Source organism: Heterodontus francisci, chromosome 40, assembly GCF_036365525.1.
Source record: "Heterodontus francisci isolate sHetFra1 chromosome 40, sHetFra1.hap1, whole genome shotgun sequence".
Lineage (NCBI taxonomy): Eukaryota > Metazoa > Chordata > Chondrichthyes > Heterodontiformes > Heterodontidae > Heterodontus > Heterodontus francisci.
In genome coordinates this window covers 5,414,434-5,428,130 of record NC_090410.1, presented here as the reverse complement: position 1 = coordinate 5,428,130, position 13,697 = coordinate 5,414,434, and the positions used below count along the sequence as shown (strand labels likewise).

The window sequence follows — 13,697 nt, the reverse complement described above, 5'->3', positions numbered from 1 at the left end:
AGCCATAGCATACAAGGCTACGGGCCAAGAGTTAGTAAATAGGATTAGAATAGATAGGTGCTTGATGGCCGCCATGGACGCGATGGGCCGAAGGGCTTGTATCTGTGCTGTATAACTCTATGACTCTAAAGGACTCTACCAATGAGCATCAATGTCAGAGTGTCTAGTATGAGCAAAAGGTAAAAGTAGGTGCTTAAGTACTTCTTGCTAATAACATGGAAGGAGCGATATAGCAGTCTGATGGGAATCAACTATCTATTCCCTGTGGAAAATGTTCACAAATCCCAGCATATAGAATAAGGGAAGTCTGAAACAAAGGTTGGATATGGGCATCATGTGATATAAGCTAATTCCCTTCCTTTGAGTGATGGAAAAACACAGCAACAAAACCAGTCAAGCTCAGTATACAGAACGAATACCTCAAACAGCTTTATTTTATAGCTGTTTAAACAAGTTTTAATTAACAATTCTTGTAGAAGATTACAGAAAAATTCTAAAACAAAATACACTTACATCATTGTACAATTTCAAAACAAATAATGATTTAGTTATGTTTAAATTTGTGCTATTATATTGATTAATTTCATACGCTCCACATGCATCAGTGCAGCAGGTTGTATTGGCTGTTGGCATCTGTTGTGATGCAAGCAAAAAAAATAATTTTCAACAAACTGTCTTCACAGCATACATTAACAGCATAGGTTTATTAGCAGGAGAGTTCTCCCAGTGTCCTGGCTAATATTTATCGCTCAACAGGAATACTGAAACAGATTACTTGATCTTGTATCTTATCGCTGTTTGGGGAACCTTGCTGTGAGAAAATTGGCTGCCACATTTGCCCACAAAACCAATGACTGTACTACAAACGAACTTTCATTGGCTGTGAAGAGCTTTAGGACATGACAAGGCTGAAAGGCATTATATAAATTCAAGTTCTTTCTATATTAAAAAGCTAGCATTTGGGTGTAATAAAAACAAAAAGTGCTGGAAAATACTCAGCAGGTCTGGCAGCATCTGGAGAGAGAAGCAATGTTAACGTTTCAGGTCAGTGACTTTTCATCAGAACTGGCAAAGGTTAGAAATGGAATAGGTTCTAAGCAAATAAAGTGGAGTAGGGCAAAACGGAAGGTGTTGATAGGACATAGGGTCACAGAGAATAACTGACAAGGAGGTCATGGGGCAAAGGCAAAGAGTGCATTAATAGTGTGGTGAAAGACAAAGCGTTAGTGCAGAGAGGGTGTTAAATGACAAAATAATGAAAGCCCTAGCCAAAAGCTCAAACATGAAAAAACAGTGGGCAGGCACATGGTTAAAAAAAATTGAATGCTGAAACAAACTAAAATGAAATAAAAATAAAAAGGGGGCAGTCATGCTCTGAAATTATTGAACTCAATATTCAGTCCTGTAGGCTGTAGCGTGCCTAATCGGTAATTAAGGTGCTGTTCCTCAAACTTGCGTTGATGTTCATGGAAACTGCAGCAAGCCCAAGACAGAGATGTGGGTATGAGAGCAGGGGGATGTGTTGAAATGGCAAGTGACAGGAAGCTCGGGGTCATGTTTTCGGACTGAGCAGAGGTGTTCCGCAAAGCGGTCACCCACTCTTGTTTGGTCTCCCCAGTGTAGAGGAGACCGCATTGTGAGCAGCGAATACAGTATATTACATTGAAAGAAGTACAAGTAAATCGCTGCTTCACCTGAAAGGAGTGTTTGGGGCCTTGGATAGTGAGGAGAGAGATAAAAGTGCAGGTATTACACCTCCTGCGATTGCATGGGAAGGTGTAGTGGGAAGGGGTTTGGGGGTAATGGAGGAGTGGACCAGGGTGTCGCGGAGGGAATGATCCCTTCGGAATGCTGACGGGAGGGGAAGATGCGTTTGGGGTAGTGGCATCACGCTGAACGTGGCAGAAATGGGGCAAGATAATCCTTTGGATGTGGGGTGTAAAGTGAGGACAAGGGGAACCCTGTCACGGTTCTGGGAGGGAGGGGAAGGGGTGAGGGCAGAGATGTGGGAAATGGGCCAGACACATTTGCGGGCCCTGTCAACCACAGTGGGGGGGAATCCTCGGTTGAGGAAAAAGGAAGACATATCAGAAGCGCTGTTGTAGAAGGTTGCATCATCAGATCAGATGCATCGGAGATGGAGAAACTGAGAATGGAATGGAGTCCTTACAGGGGGCAGGGTGTGAGGAAGTGTAGTCAAGGTAGCCATGGGAGTCAGTGGGCTTATAATAAATATTAGTAGACAGCCTATCCCCAGAGATGGAGACAGAAAAGTCGAGGAAGGGAAGGGAAGTGTCGGAGATAGACCATGTAAAGGTGAGAGAAGAGTGGAAATTGGAAGCAAAGTTCATAAAGTTTTCCAGTTTGGGGCAGGAGCAGGAAACGGCATTGATACAGTCATCAATGTACCGGGAAAAGAGGTGGGGGAAGAGGCCTGAATAGGACTGGAACAAGGAATGTTCAACATATCCCACAAAAAGACAGGCATAACTAGGACCCATGCAGGTACTCAGAGCAACACCTTTTACTTGAAGGAAGTGAATTGAGTGGAGTTGAAGGAGAAGTTATTCAATGTGAGAACAAGTTCAGCCAGGTGGAGGAAGGTGGTGGATGGGGACTGGTTGGGCCTCTATTCAAGGAAGAAGCGAAGAGCCCTCAAACCATCCTGGTGGGGGGTGGAGGTGTAGAGAGATTGGATGTCCATAGTGAAGAAGAGGCGGTTAGGGCCAGGAAACTGAAAATTGTCAAAATGATGTAGGGAGTCAGGGATGTAGGTGGGAAGAGACTAGACCAGGGAAGAAAAAATAGTCAAGATAGGAAGGAATAAGTTCAGTGGGGCAGGAACAGGCTGAAATGATGGGTCTGCCAGGACAGTTCTGTTTTGTGAATTTTAGGAAGAAGGTAGAAGAGGGCTGTCCAGGGTTGCAGGACTATGAGGTTGGAAGCTGGAGAGGGAAGATCTCCAGAGGAGAAGAGGTCAGTGACAGTCCCGTGGACAGTAGCTCGATCTTCACTGGTGGGGTCATGGTCCAGTGTCTGAGAGTTGGCGCTCAGCCTCTGCAAGGTAGAGGTCAGTTCGCCAGATAACGGCACGTTCAGAGGGAGACAGGTTAGAGTGAGTGAGGGGAGCAGAGAAATTGAGACGGCCGATGTCTCACCGACAGTTTTCAATGAAAAGTTCAAGAGCGGGTACGAGGCCAGAGGGAGGGGTCCAGGTGGAGGAAGAATGCTGGAGGCGGGTGATTGGGTCTGCTGGTTGGCAGGAGGACTCCTAGTCAAAGAAGTGAGCACAAAGGCGAAGGAAGAAGAGCTCAACGTCATGCCGAGTGTGAAATTCATTGAGGTGGTGGCGTAAGGGGATAAAACTGATCAGATCGTTCAGAATCAGAGAGGGGAAGGTCAGAGGGTATAGTAAATACATGGCAAGGGATCAGATCAGAATATGGGGTCTGAGGGAAGTGAAGGGGAAGGAGGATCTGGAGGGGCATTAGTCCCCATCAGCTGCTGGAGCTTGCGTTCCTTAACACCTGAAAGGAAGAAAAAAAGTTTTTTGTTAATACGTTGGATAAGACAAAGGATGAAATGAAACTGCGGAGCAGAACAGCTTTGTGATAAGATGAGGTGGCGCTTCTGGAGAGAGGTCCTGTGTGTATGGCACATGGCACTGAGTGTGGATCTCAGGATGCGGCAGAACAACAGTCCAAGGAACATTGTATTTCTAGGAGATCCTGGGTGGATTCAAAACATGAAGGATGAAACTTCAGTTGGAATCCACGTGGAATAAGTCGGAGCCGAAGACAGTCACTGAGGAAAATGTGGCTGCGAAAATGAGTTTTGGTAGACACCTTATCAAACACCAGGAGGGAAATAGAAAGCAATGAAGGTGAACAAAGTAAAAGAGACAAAAGAAAATCCCCTCGGAAGTATCATGTGCCTACCCACTTTTTTTTCATGTTTGTGCCTTTGGCTAGGGCTTTTATTATTCTGTCATTTAACACCCTTGCTGCACTAACGCATTGTCTTTCACTGCACCATTAACACACCCTTTGCCTTTGCCCCATGACCTCCTTGTCAGTTATTCTCTGTGACCCTCTGTCCTATTAACACCTCTTTTGCCCAACCCCCACTTTCTTTGCTTAAAACTATTACATTTCTAACCTTTGCCAGTTCTGATGAAAGGTCACTGACCTGAAGCGTTAACTTTGCTTCTCTCTCCACAGATGCTGCCAGATCTGCTGAGTATTTTCCAGCACTGTTTTTATTTCAGATTTCCAGCATCTGCAGTATTTTGCTTTTATTTTAGCATTTGGGTGTACTTGTTTGGATTTTAAAAGTTTGTGGACTGCATCAGAAAGAACAAGTAAGGAAGGAACTGCACAATTCTGAAGTCCTGAAAATGAGTATGAGTGTAATGAGTCAATCTGGGCACAGTAAAGTTGTAGGAAAAAGGAAGCATATGCAAAGTAGGTTGTGCAGTTGACCATGTGCATGAATCATGAGACTGAAGCAGGAAATTGGATCACAGCTATCAACTACTCCTGATTCTGGGTACTGAAAATTAGGCTGCATTCAGAATGAGTAAACCTAAGATACAAGTATCAACTTTGACTTAGTAGTAGCATTGTCACCTGAGTTAATAAGTTGGCTATTCAAGCTCCAATCTGGAAATGAATGCCTAATCAGTGCAGTACTGAGGTTCCATCTTACCTTACGGAAATGTGACGCTACTATTAAATCAGAATGGGTCCATATCAATTCCTCAACGAACATCACAAAAAATAGCTTATAATTTTCTAAATTCTAGATTGATTGATGTCCAAGTCGATTTTAGCGAGAAATGGCATAGAACTCATAATCTTTTGGCACAGCCGATAGACCACTTCTAATCGGTGAGATGTCAATTTCCTTGCGGTCAATAACGGGGTTGAAGAGAAAGTTCTGGAGCAGAGTGGTCAAAAAAAGAAAGAGTTCCATTCGAGCCAAGGACTGTCCCGGACAGATTCTCTTCCCTGAAAGAATGATCAAGAAAAAGCTGTGAAATCTATCTGCAGTATTGCATCAAAATTGGAACTGGGCGTGTTCGAGGTGGGTTGGGGTCAGTTTTCAGACTTGAAATCCTGACACTCCTGCCTACCTTAGGGTGGGAAGTGGAGGGGATGGTTTAAAGTTTCTCCTTAGCAACCCACCAGTCTGCACTGGATTTGAATCTTGTCCAAGAGGCAGTTTCTAACCAACATCTTCCACACCCCTGTGACCACTTTGAATTTTTGATTTTCATCTTGCCTCTTCAGCTGACTCACATATACTCAATATCATCCAACAGAATTCACTTGCTCCTTGGTGATGGAATCCAGCAACACTCCAGAATATTTAGTGACATTTTTACTGTTTAACCTATCCCTTTCTGCTCTCCACAAAAGCCCTCCCCACCCAACTATGCCACAAGAATCATTGCATGCTTTGAGTAATTGATCATCTTATTCCAGACCCATATGTATAACCTCTAGTTATGTTCCCAACTAGGTGTTTAAGGTGATGGATGGGGTGCCAATAAAGCAGGCTGCTTTGTCCTGGATGATGTCAAACTTCTTGAATGTTGTTGGAGCTGCACTCATCCAGGCAAGTGGACAATATTCCATCACACCCAATTGATGAAAGGTCACAGACCTGAAACGTTAACTCTGCTTCTCTCCACAGATGCTGCCAGACCTGCTGAGTATTTCCAGCACTTTCTGTTTTTATTTCATCACACTCCTGACTTGTGCCTAGTAGATGGTGTAGAGGCTTTGGGGAGTCAGGAGGTGGGTTACTTGCTGCTCTTGTAGCCACAGTATTTATGTGGCTGATCCAGTTAAGTTTCTGGTCAATGGTGACCCCCTCCCCAAGGGTGTCAATTGTGGAGGATTCAGCAATGGTAATGCAGGTGAATGTTAAGGGGGGATGGTTAGACTTTGTCTTGGAAATGGTCATTGCCTGGAACTTGTGTGGTGCAAATATTACTTGCCACATATCAGCCCAAACCTGAATGTTGTCCAGGTTTCGCTGCATGCGGGCCTGGACTGCTTCATCATTTGAGGAGTTGTGAATGGAACTGAAGACTGAGAAATCATCAACGAACATCCCCACTTCAAACCTTTAGATGGGAAGGTCATTGATGAAGCAGCTGAAGATAGTTGGGCTTAGGACAGTGCTCTGAGGAATTCCTGCAGCAATGTCCTGAGGCTGAGATGATCGGCTTCCCACAACCAAAACCATCTTTCTTTGTGCTACATATGACTCCAGCCAGTGGAGTTTTCTTCCTGATTCCCATTGACTTCAATTTTACTGGGGCATCTTGAAGCCTCAAATGGTCAAATACTGCTTTGATATCAAGTGTAGTCACTCTCACCTTTGGAACTCAGCTCTTTTGCCCATGTTTGGACCAAGGCTGTTATGAGTCCTGGAGCTGAATGGTCCTGGTGGAACCCAAACTGAACATTGGTGAGCAGCTTATTGGTGTGTAAGTGCCGCTTGATAGCACTGTTGATGACCTCGGAAATGTTATAGGAGGAAATTATTCCCTTAACATGTGGGGTTGTAGCAAATCCCAGTGTAGCCTGGATTGGAAATGGGAATACCACACTGGTAATTTGAAGTCGGGATTAAAACATGTGGCAGAGTAGAGAAACTTAATTTTTATTCAGTCCGCTCAGGATGATCTGAAAGAGAAAATGTAACAAAAGGGAGGAGACCATACCTGCTGAGAATACCATGAAACCTTCACTCTTTTTGAAGCATCCATTTTCATCAAGGAAATGGTTTGGGTTAAATGATTCTGGAGTCTCCCACTGACTGGCGGCTTTCAGAACAGAGGAAATCACAGGAATCACACATGTGCCCTAAAAACAGAATTATTACGTTCAAACAAGAAAACAAGAATATACATCAGAATTACAAATTGAAGTGCATTACAACATAGCAACATGACAAAAGCGTCAAATGACATCATAAACTCTCAGGGTAGCTCCCTGGGAGAAAACACTGGAAACACTCAGCAGGTCAGGCATCATCTCTTGAGAGAAGACAAAAAACTTCTCCATTACAGAATCTTTCCTCAGAATGCAAAGCTTTACTGATGAAACATTTAAAGAGGAACAGTACAAGGGAAAGGGAGAAACATATGCATAATGACCCCACACACTAGAAAAGAAATAGAATTACATGTCAACTGTGTGGAGAATAGGAAATCAAGAAACAAAAAAAATCACTGCAAGACACGTAAATGAGGAATAGTATAATCGGAATCATGAAAAAGCTAGCAAAATGGAGGAGGATCCAGGATTCTAGTAGAAGCAATAAGGTGTTGACACTGAGGGTGCATACTATCACACCAGCATGGAGTTTCCACATGGTGTCTTCACCCCAAACAACAATCCACTCAACTCTCCCATCCTTGGAAACTCCGTCACACCTATTCTACATTGGCAGTATCTACTGGAGGAGTAACTGGAAGCTGTGGATAAGTTCTGATGTTGTTATAGTGCTAAGGCCAGAGAGCTGTGAAAGTAGAAAGGTGAGTCATTGTTTCTCAAGCTTATGCTGAGCTTTATTGGAACTGTGTAGAAATCCAGAGCAGAAGTCTGAATGGAAGTAGGGTAAAGAATTGAAGTGGCTAGTTACACTATTGGACAGAATAGAGATGTCTGGCAAAGTGAGCACCAGATTCGCACTTGATATCCCTGATGTCAAGAAGACAATACTTTGAGCAGCGCATATAGGTTGGAAGAAGTATATGTAAACTGCTGTCATACCTTGAAGGGCAATTTCTGTCCCTGGACAGTGGTGTGGGAGGACTTGGATGGGCACATGTTGCATCTCCATTGCCAGGAGATAGGATTGATGGAAGAGTAAACTAGGATATCACGGAGGAAGGTTTCCTTTAGAATGCCGAAAGGGGAGGGTAAGATAGAACCAACTGTGTTGGAGGTGGCGGAAATGGGGTAGATAACCTGTTGAATGTGGATACTGGTGGGGAGGAAAGCAAGGACAATGGGGACTCTATCACTGTTTTGAGATGAAATGAGGGCAGAAGCAGGGAAACGGGATGGATTCGGTTGAGGCTTATCAACCATGACAGAGGAGAATTCTCGCCTGAGGAAAAAGGAGAACATTTTAAAAGCTCTGATATGAAAGGTGACATCGTCAGAGCAGATGTGATGGAGGTGAAGAAATTGGGTGAAGGGAATGGAATCCTTGCAGGGGACGGAGTGCAAAGAAATATAATGCAGGTACTTGTGTGACTCGGCTTGTACTGAATGTCAGTGGAAATCCAATCTCAAAGACAGAAAGGGACAGTTCAAAAAGGAAAAGTAAAGAGTTAGAAATGGAGCATGCAAAGGTAATGGAGAGGCGGAAATTTGAAGCAAAGTTAAGGGTTTCCCCACTATGTGGTTATCTAGTAGAAGAGTGAGCTTGTGGACGATCATGCTTGGTTGTGATGCCAATCACAGTGAAATAGCCCGCCACCATTGACCATTAAAGCCCTTACGTGAAGAATCGCCACTTGTGTGAGGTTACAGAGAGCTCCTTGACCCTACAAAATTTCACACCTTCAGAGGGGAGATGAGAAAATTAGAATGGAATCCTGAAAACTACTTTGAGTCTGGTTAATGAATGTCAGCTCTTGGAATAGACATGTTAGCTTGACTCAGTTGGTGGCACTTGAGGGTTAGAAGGTGTTGATTCAAGCCCTATTCCAGAGTGAATTTGAGTGGACTGACACTCTAGTGTGCAACTGAGGATGAGAATTTAAAGCAAAGTTCAGTATCTCTATTTCTTTGGTTCAAGTTCAATGAAGATCGTGTGGCACTATTCAAAAGTTCTTGTCATTCAATTAGGTCATGGCTGATTTACACATCAACTAGTCTTGAAAATTCAATTGACTTAGCAGCCACATCCTTTTGGCGAGTAAATTCCAGATTTACATGACCATTTGTGTTAACGATTGCTCCCAGATTTCACCCCCAAATGGCCTAGCTCTAATTTTAAGACTATCGCCCCCTTGTTCTGGATTTCCTCATCAGAGATATAGGGCTGAATTTTATGGAGCTCCCGACGCCGGGCCAGAAAGGTTGGGGCAGCCCCACCTTGGCCATTTTGGGGTCCCCTGGCTGCTTTTAACGGCACTGAGGCAGGTAACTGTCGAGATTTGGGGATCCCGCCTCCAAGAGCTGCTGGCCAATCAGGGCCGGCAGCTCAGCAGTCTCAGCAATGCCACTAGGAGCGGTGCCCACTGCTGGGACTGCACCCAGCTAGAACTTGGATGCCAGCCTTGGAAGCAGCTAAGTGGAAGGTGGTTATTAGCGTGGGCGGCCTTTGCCACCGGTGGCGGGGGGGTGGGGGGGGGGGGGGGTTGGGTGCCACCATGGGCTATAGTTTGCTCAAGCAGGAGGCTGCCCAATACCATTGGATGGTTTCCCCATGTGACGAGAGCCCCATCAGCCGCTGGTAAAATATGAGCGGCAGCAGGAGGTGGCCCTTAAATTAAGGGCCTCAATTGGTCTCTGGGCAGGAAGGCTATCCTTGACCGTCCCCGCCCGAACAAAATTCAATGGCGTCAGGAAGGCGACAGTTACTCCTTCCCACGCCATTTTATGGGCCCCCCGCCTACCTGCCCATTCCTAGAGAGCTGATAAAATTAAGCCCATAGTTTCCCTGTATCTGTGCTATTGAATACCCTTATCATTGAAATGAAATTTCTCCTAGTATTCTGGGCAATATTCCTGCCTCAACAAAATGCACCAAAAACAAAGGAACTAGTCATTAATTGTATGTTTTGTGGGACAGTGATGGTAAGGAATGGCTACTAGACTTGCTGAATAACAATGGTCATGACACTTCAAAAGCCATTCCTTAATGCAAAATGCTGAGATGTTTTGACGTCATGAGGTGCTAGTTAAATAATAGTTTTGATTTCAACCTTAGGAATCAGATATCCTCTGAATTCTGTATCTCTTGTCATCATGTGTGGGAGATTCATGGGAGTGATGTCGATGTATCGCTGAATCTCATGTATAACAGCATCTGTGTATGGCATTTTTGCACGGTCTTCCATTGTGGGTCTTCGATAGGATCCAAGCACCTCATCAATCTCTCCATGAATTTTCTCTGGGAGGACAAAAAAATGCAGCTTCTTAAAATTGTTAAATATATTTCATTTACAAACATCATCAACTTCTGTCACACTTCACATATCGTGGTCTATATCACCTGTGTGCCAGTTCATAGGATGGTCTTAGCAAATCACAATGTGTGGGTTCCAGACCACTGGGGAGTAGGATCATATTTGAGCAGATGTCTCTTCATTTAGAAATCCTGGGAATGGGGTCAATATCCATCATCCAAGATTAGGTACAGCAAGCTTGGCTTTTTAAAGCCTCAAGATTTTAGGATGAAGAGAAGATTGAGGGAGGTAGGGAATTGTACAGTTTAAGACGGATACTGGATAAGACGTCATTTTTTAAAATCAAATGGATGAGTCTTGAGTTTGACATAGTGAAGATCCCGGGAAGAGCAAAATGTATAGAATGGAGCATATGCAAGTTAGGAGGAACAAAAAAGGAAAGTTCAGAGCGACAGTAACTGTAGAAGTCTTGATAAAATAGAGAACATACAACAGATTGTGATGGTGTGGGGAGGCTGAAAGCTAGAGGTGAGAGCCACGGTCTGCCAAGTGACCAGCTTTTCTTGGTCCTGTCCAGGTGTGTGAGAGCTGCTAGAAGAGTCTCTGCAGATGTAAGAGCAAGATTCTAGTTGCACTTGAGAGTTAAGAGAAAGGAGTATTTGGTGGCAGCTTCAGCAATGGGGGAGTTTCCATTTGAAATAAGAGGAGATGGTGAAGCCAAGGATACCAGCACCTGATCTGACCCTAAACTGGCAATCTCACTGATGCTGAGTCATTATTGAAGCAGAGCAGGACGGGACCTTATGAAGTGCTCCTCCACGGTTCCATAAAGAAACCTTGGGGCTTCTGTGCCCAGGGCTTTCCCCATATTTCCCCATGCTCACACCCCTTCCTTGTTTGTGATTTCCATCTGCTTCCCACTCCAATGATCTAGTGTGGTGATCTGCCACTGCAAGAAATACAGCTCCCTACTGCCACCCTGCTCCCTATTGCATCCCTGCTGGGATTCAACATAGCGACATTTAAATGAAGCCCAAACTTTAAAATTTCCCCAGGACTTATCCTGTAGTGGGCTCTTCCCTCCTGCCCTGGGCCTCTCATGTCATACTCCAATCCCAAGTTAAAATTGGGTCTGGGTGTCTAAAATGAGAATATGCTCTATTCTACCAACACTATAATCACATATGTTGGCCTGTTCCTCCGATTACTTACAGTGATGTTGCTTACCCTGAATCTGTGGATACTTCACCAGGATTTGGATAGCCCATTGCAGCGTTGTACTGGTTGATTCAGTTCCAGCTAGAAATAAATTCATTGTTGATATCAACAGGTTTCTATGAATGAATTCTGAGTCAGGCTTGTGTTCCTCCTGAAACAAAACAAATGAAATCTATTTTTAAAACATTAAAGGCCTTTGTATGTAGCCACTTTTAGGATTTTTTCAAACACAGATTATCCTGTTAATCAATCTATTACATTTTTTAGGTGCTTCAGTATTGGCGTCAGTGGGGTGTTTATGACACTGGTCCACTAAATGTTGGTCTTGTTTAATTGGTGGTAACCTCAGATTAAGCGTGTTGGATTCACCAGATCAGTAGCCAGGAAAAACCTTTCTTACCTTCAGGGGAGGAGGTACAAAAATTGGAAGCCTGTGAATGTAAAAAAAAATGCTCCTAGTACCTCATTCATCTTGATGAGGAAGCTGTCAATATAATCCCTGGGAAAATCTTTGTGGAAAGTTTCTTTGTGACTTTGAATCATTTGATTTATAAATTTCTTCAAAGCTGCTGCATTTTGGAAGATCTTTTTGTGAGGCCCAGGCAGGAAATCTGTGATCATCGGGAAGTTATTGTAAATCTGCAAAATAAACAATATTTTCATTAACACTTAGGTTTCTGGCTACCCAGTGTCAACAGCTTAGTGTGGACCGGTTATCCGAAATGGGAGATTGAATGAGATTTGATTAAGATTAGAGATACAGCACTGAAACAGGCCCTTCAGCCCACCGAGTCTGTGCCGAACATCAACCACCCATTTATACTAATCCTACACTAATCCCATATTCCTACCAAACATCCCCACCTGTCCCTATATTTCCCTACCACCTACTTACACTAGTGACAATTTATAATGGCCAATTTACCTATCAACCTGCAAGTCTTTTGGCTTGTGGGAGGAAACCGGAGGACCCGGAGAAAACCCACGCAGACACAGGGAGAACTTGCAAACTCCACACAGGCAGTACCTGGAATCGAACCCGGGTCCCTGGAGCTGTGAGGCTGCGGTGCTAACCACTGCGCCACTGTTTCACAGTTTCACCTCCTGGTCTGGTGCTGAACCAGAGAGACCAAGAGAGTCTTGGATTCACTCCCTGAAGTAGACTGAGTCAGCAAGGGTAGCACCTGGCACGAAGCTGGGAAGAAAGGCTGAAGTCTCTAAATAATGAAAGGAATAGATTGGGTGGGAGTAAGCAAGCTATTTAACTTGGAACAGGAGTAGGCTATGCGCCCCCTCGAGCCTGCTCTGCCATTCTATAAGATCATGGCTGATCTGTTTGTGGACACAACTCCACTTCCCTGCCTACCCCTGATACCCTTTGACTCCCTTGTTTGTGAAGAATCTGCCTACCTCTGCCTTAAAAACATTCAATGACTCCGCCCCTACTGCTCTCTGGGGAAAAGAGTTCCACAGACTCACGACCCTCTGAGAGAAAAACATGTCTTAAATGGGAGACCCCTTATTTTTAAACTGTGCTCCTAGTTTTAGTCTCTCTCACAAGGGGAACATCCTTGGGTAGAGGGCAAAGAAGTGGTTATGTTATTGGACTAGTAATCCAGAGAACATGATAGTAAATCCAACCATGGCAGTTTTAATTTTTTTTAAAGATCTGGAAATGAAAAAAGAATGGTCAGATTGCTGTAAACACGCAACTAGTTTGCTAACGTCCTTTAGTCATAGTCATAGAGATACAGCACTGAAACAGGCCCTTCGGCCCACCGAGTCTGTGCCGACCAACAACCGCCCATTTATACTAATCCTACATTAATCCCATATTGCCTACCACGTCCCCACCATTTTCCTACCACCTACCTACACTAGGGGCAATTTACAATGGCCAATTTACCTATCAACCTGCAAGTCTTTGGCTGTGGGAGGAAACCAGAGCACCCGGCGGAAACCCTCGCAGTCACATGGGGGAACTTGCAAACTCCGCACAGGCAGTACGCTGAATCGAACCCGGGTCGCTGGAGCTGTGAGGCTGCAGTGCTTAAGGAAGAAAGTATTCCATCTACTCCAGTGTGATTAACTGCTCTCTGAAGAGGCCTAGCAAGACACTCAGATGTTTGAAGCCTGAGCAACTAGAATTGGTTAATAAATTTCAGCCTTGTTAGCAATGTCAGAATCCTGAGGAAAAAATTGCAGACCTTGAGCAATGTTAATCATTACAGAACCCCTACACTCCCCCACTTACAGAATGGTAAACATGTAGGACAGACTCCTAGTGAAGGTAGCTTATTAGCAGTCACCTTTTAAA

At 44.2% G+C, this 13,697-nt stretch overlaps 1 protein-coding gene across 1 annotated transcript in view; it reads right to left on the bottom strand.

Moving 5' to 3' along the window:
• Positions 1 to 429: 429 nt before the first annotated feature.
• LOC137353001 (cytochrome P450 2C3-like) overlaps positions 430 to 13,697 on the bottom strand; it is a 29,251-nt gene continuing 15,983 nt past the window's right edge. The window contains exons 5-9 of the mRNA XM_068018879.1: positions 11,843 to 12,019; positions 11,390 to 11,531; positions 9,959 to 10,146; positions 6,737 to 6,878; positions 430 to 5,009 (exon numbers count right to left, since the gene is read on the bottom strand). Coding sequence (XP_067874980.1) covers positions 4,828 to 5,009; positions 6,737 to 6,878; positions 9,959 to 10,146; positions 11,390 to 11,531; positions 11,843 to 12,019 — 831 coding nt within the window. The 3' untranslated portion in view covers positions 430 to 4,827. The remainder of the gene's footprint in view (positions 5,010 to 6,736; positions 6,879 to 9,958; positions 10,147 to 11,389; positions 11,532 to 11,842; positions 12,020 to 13,697) is intronic.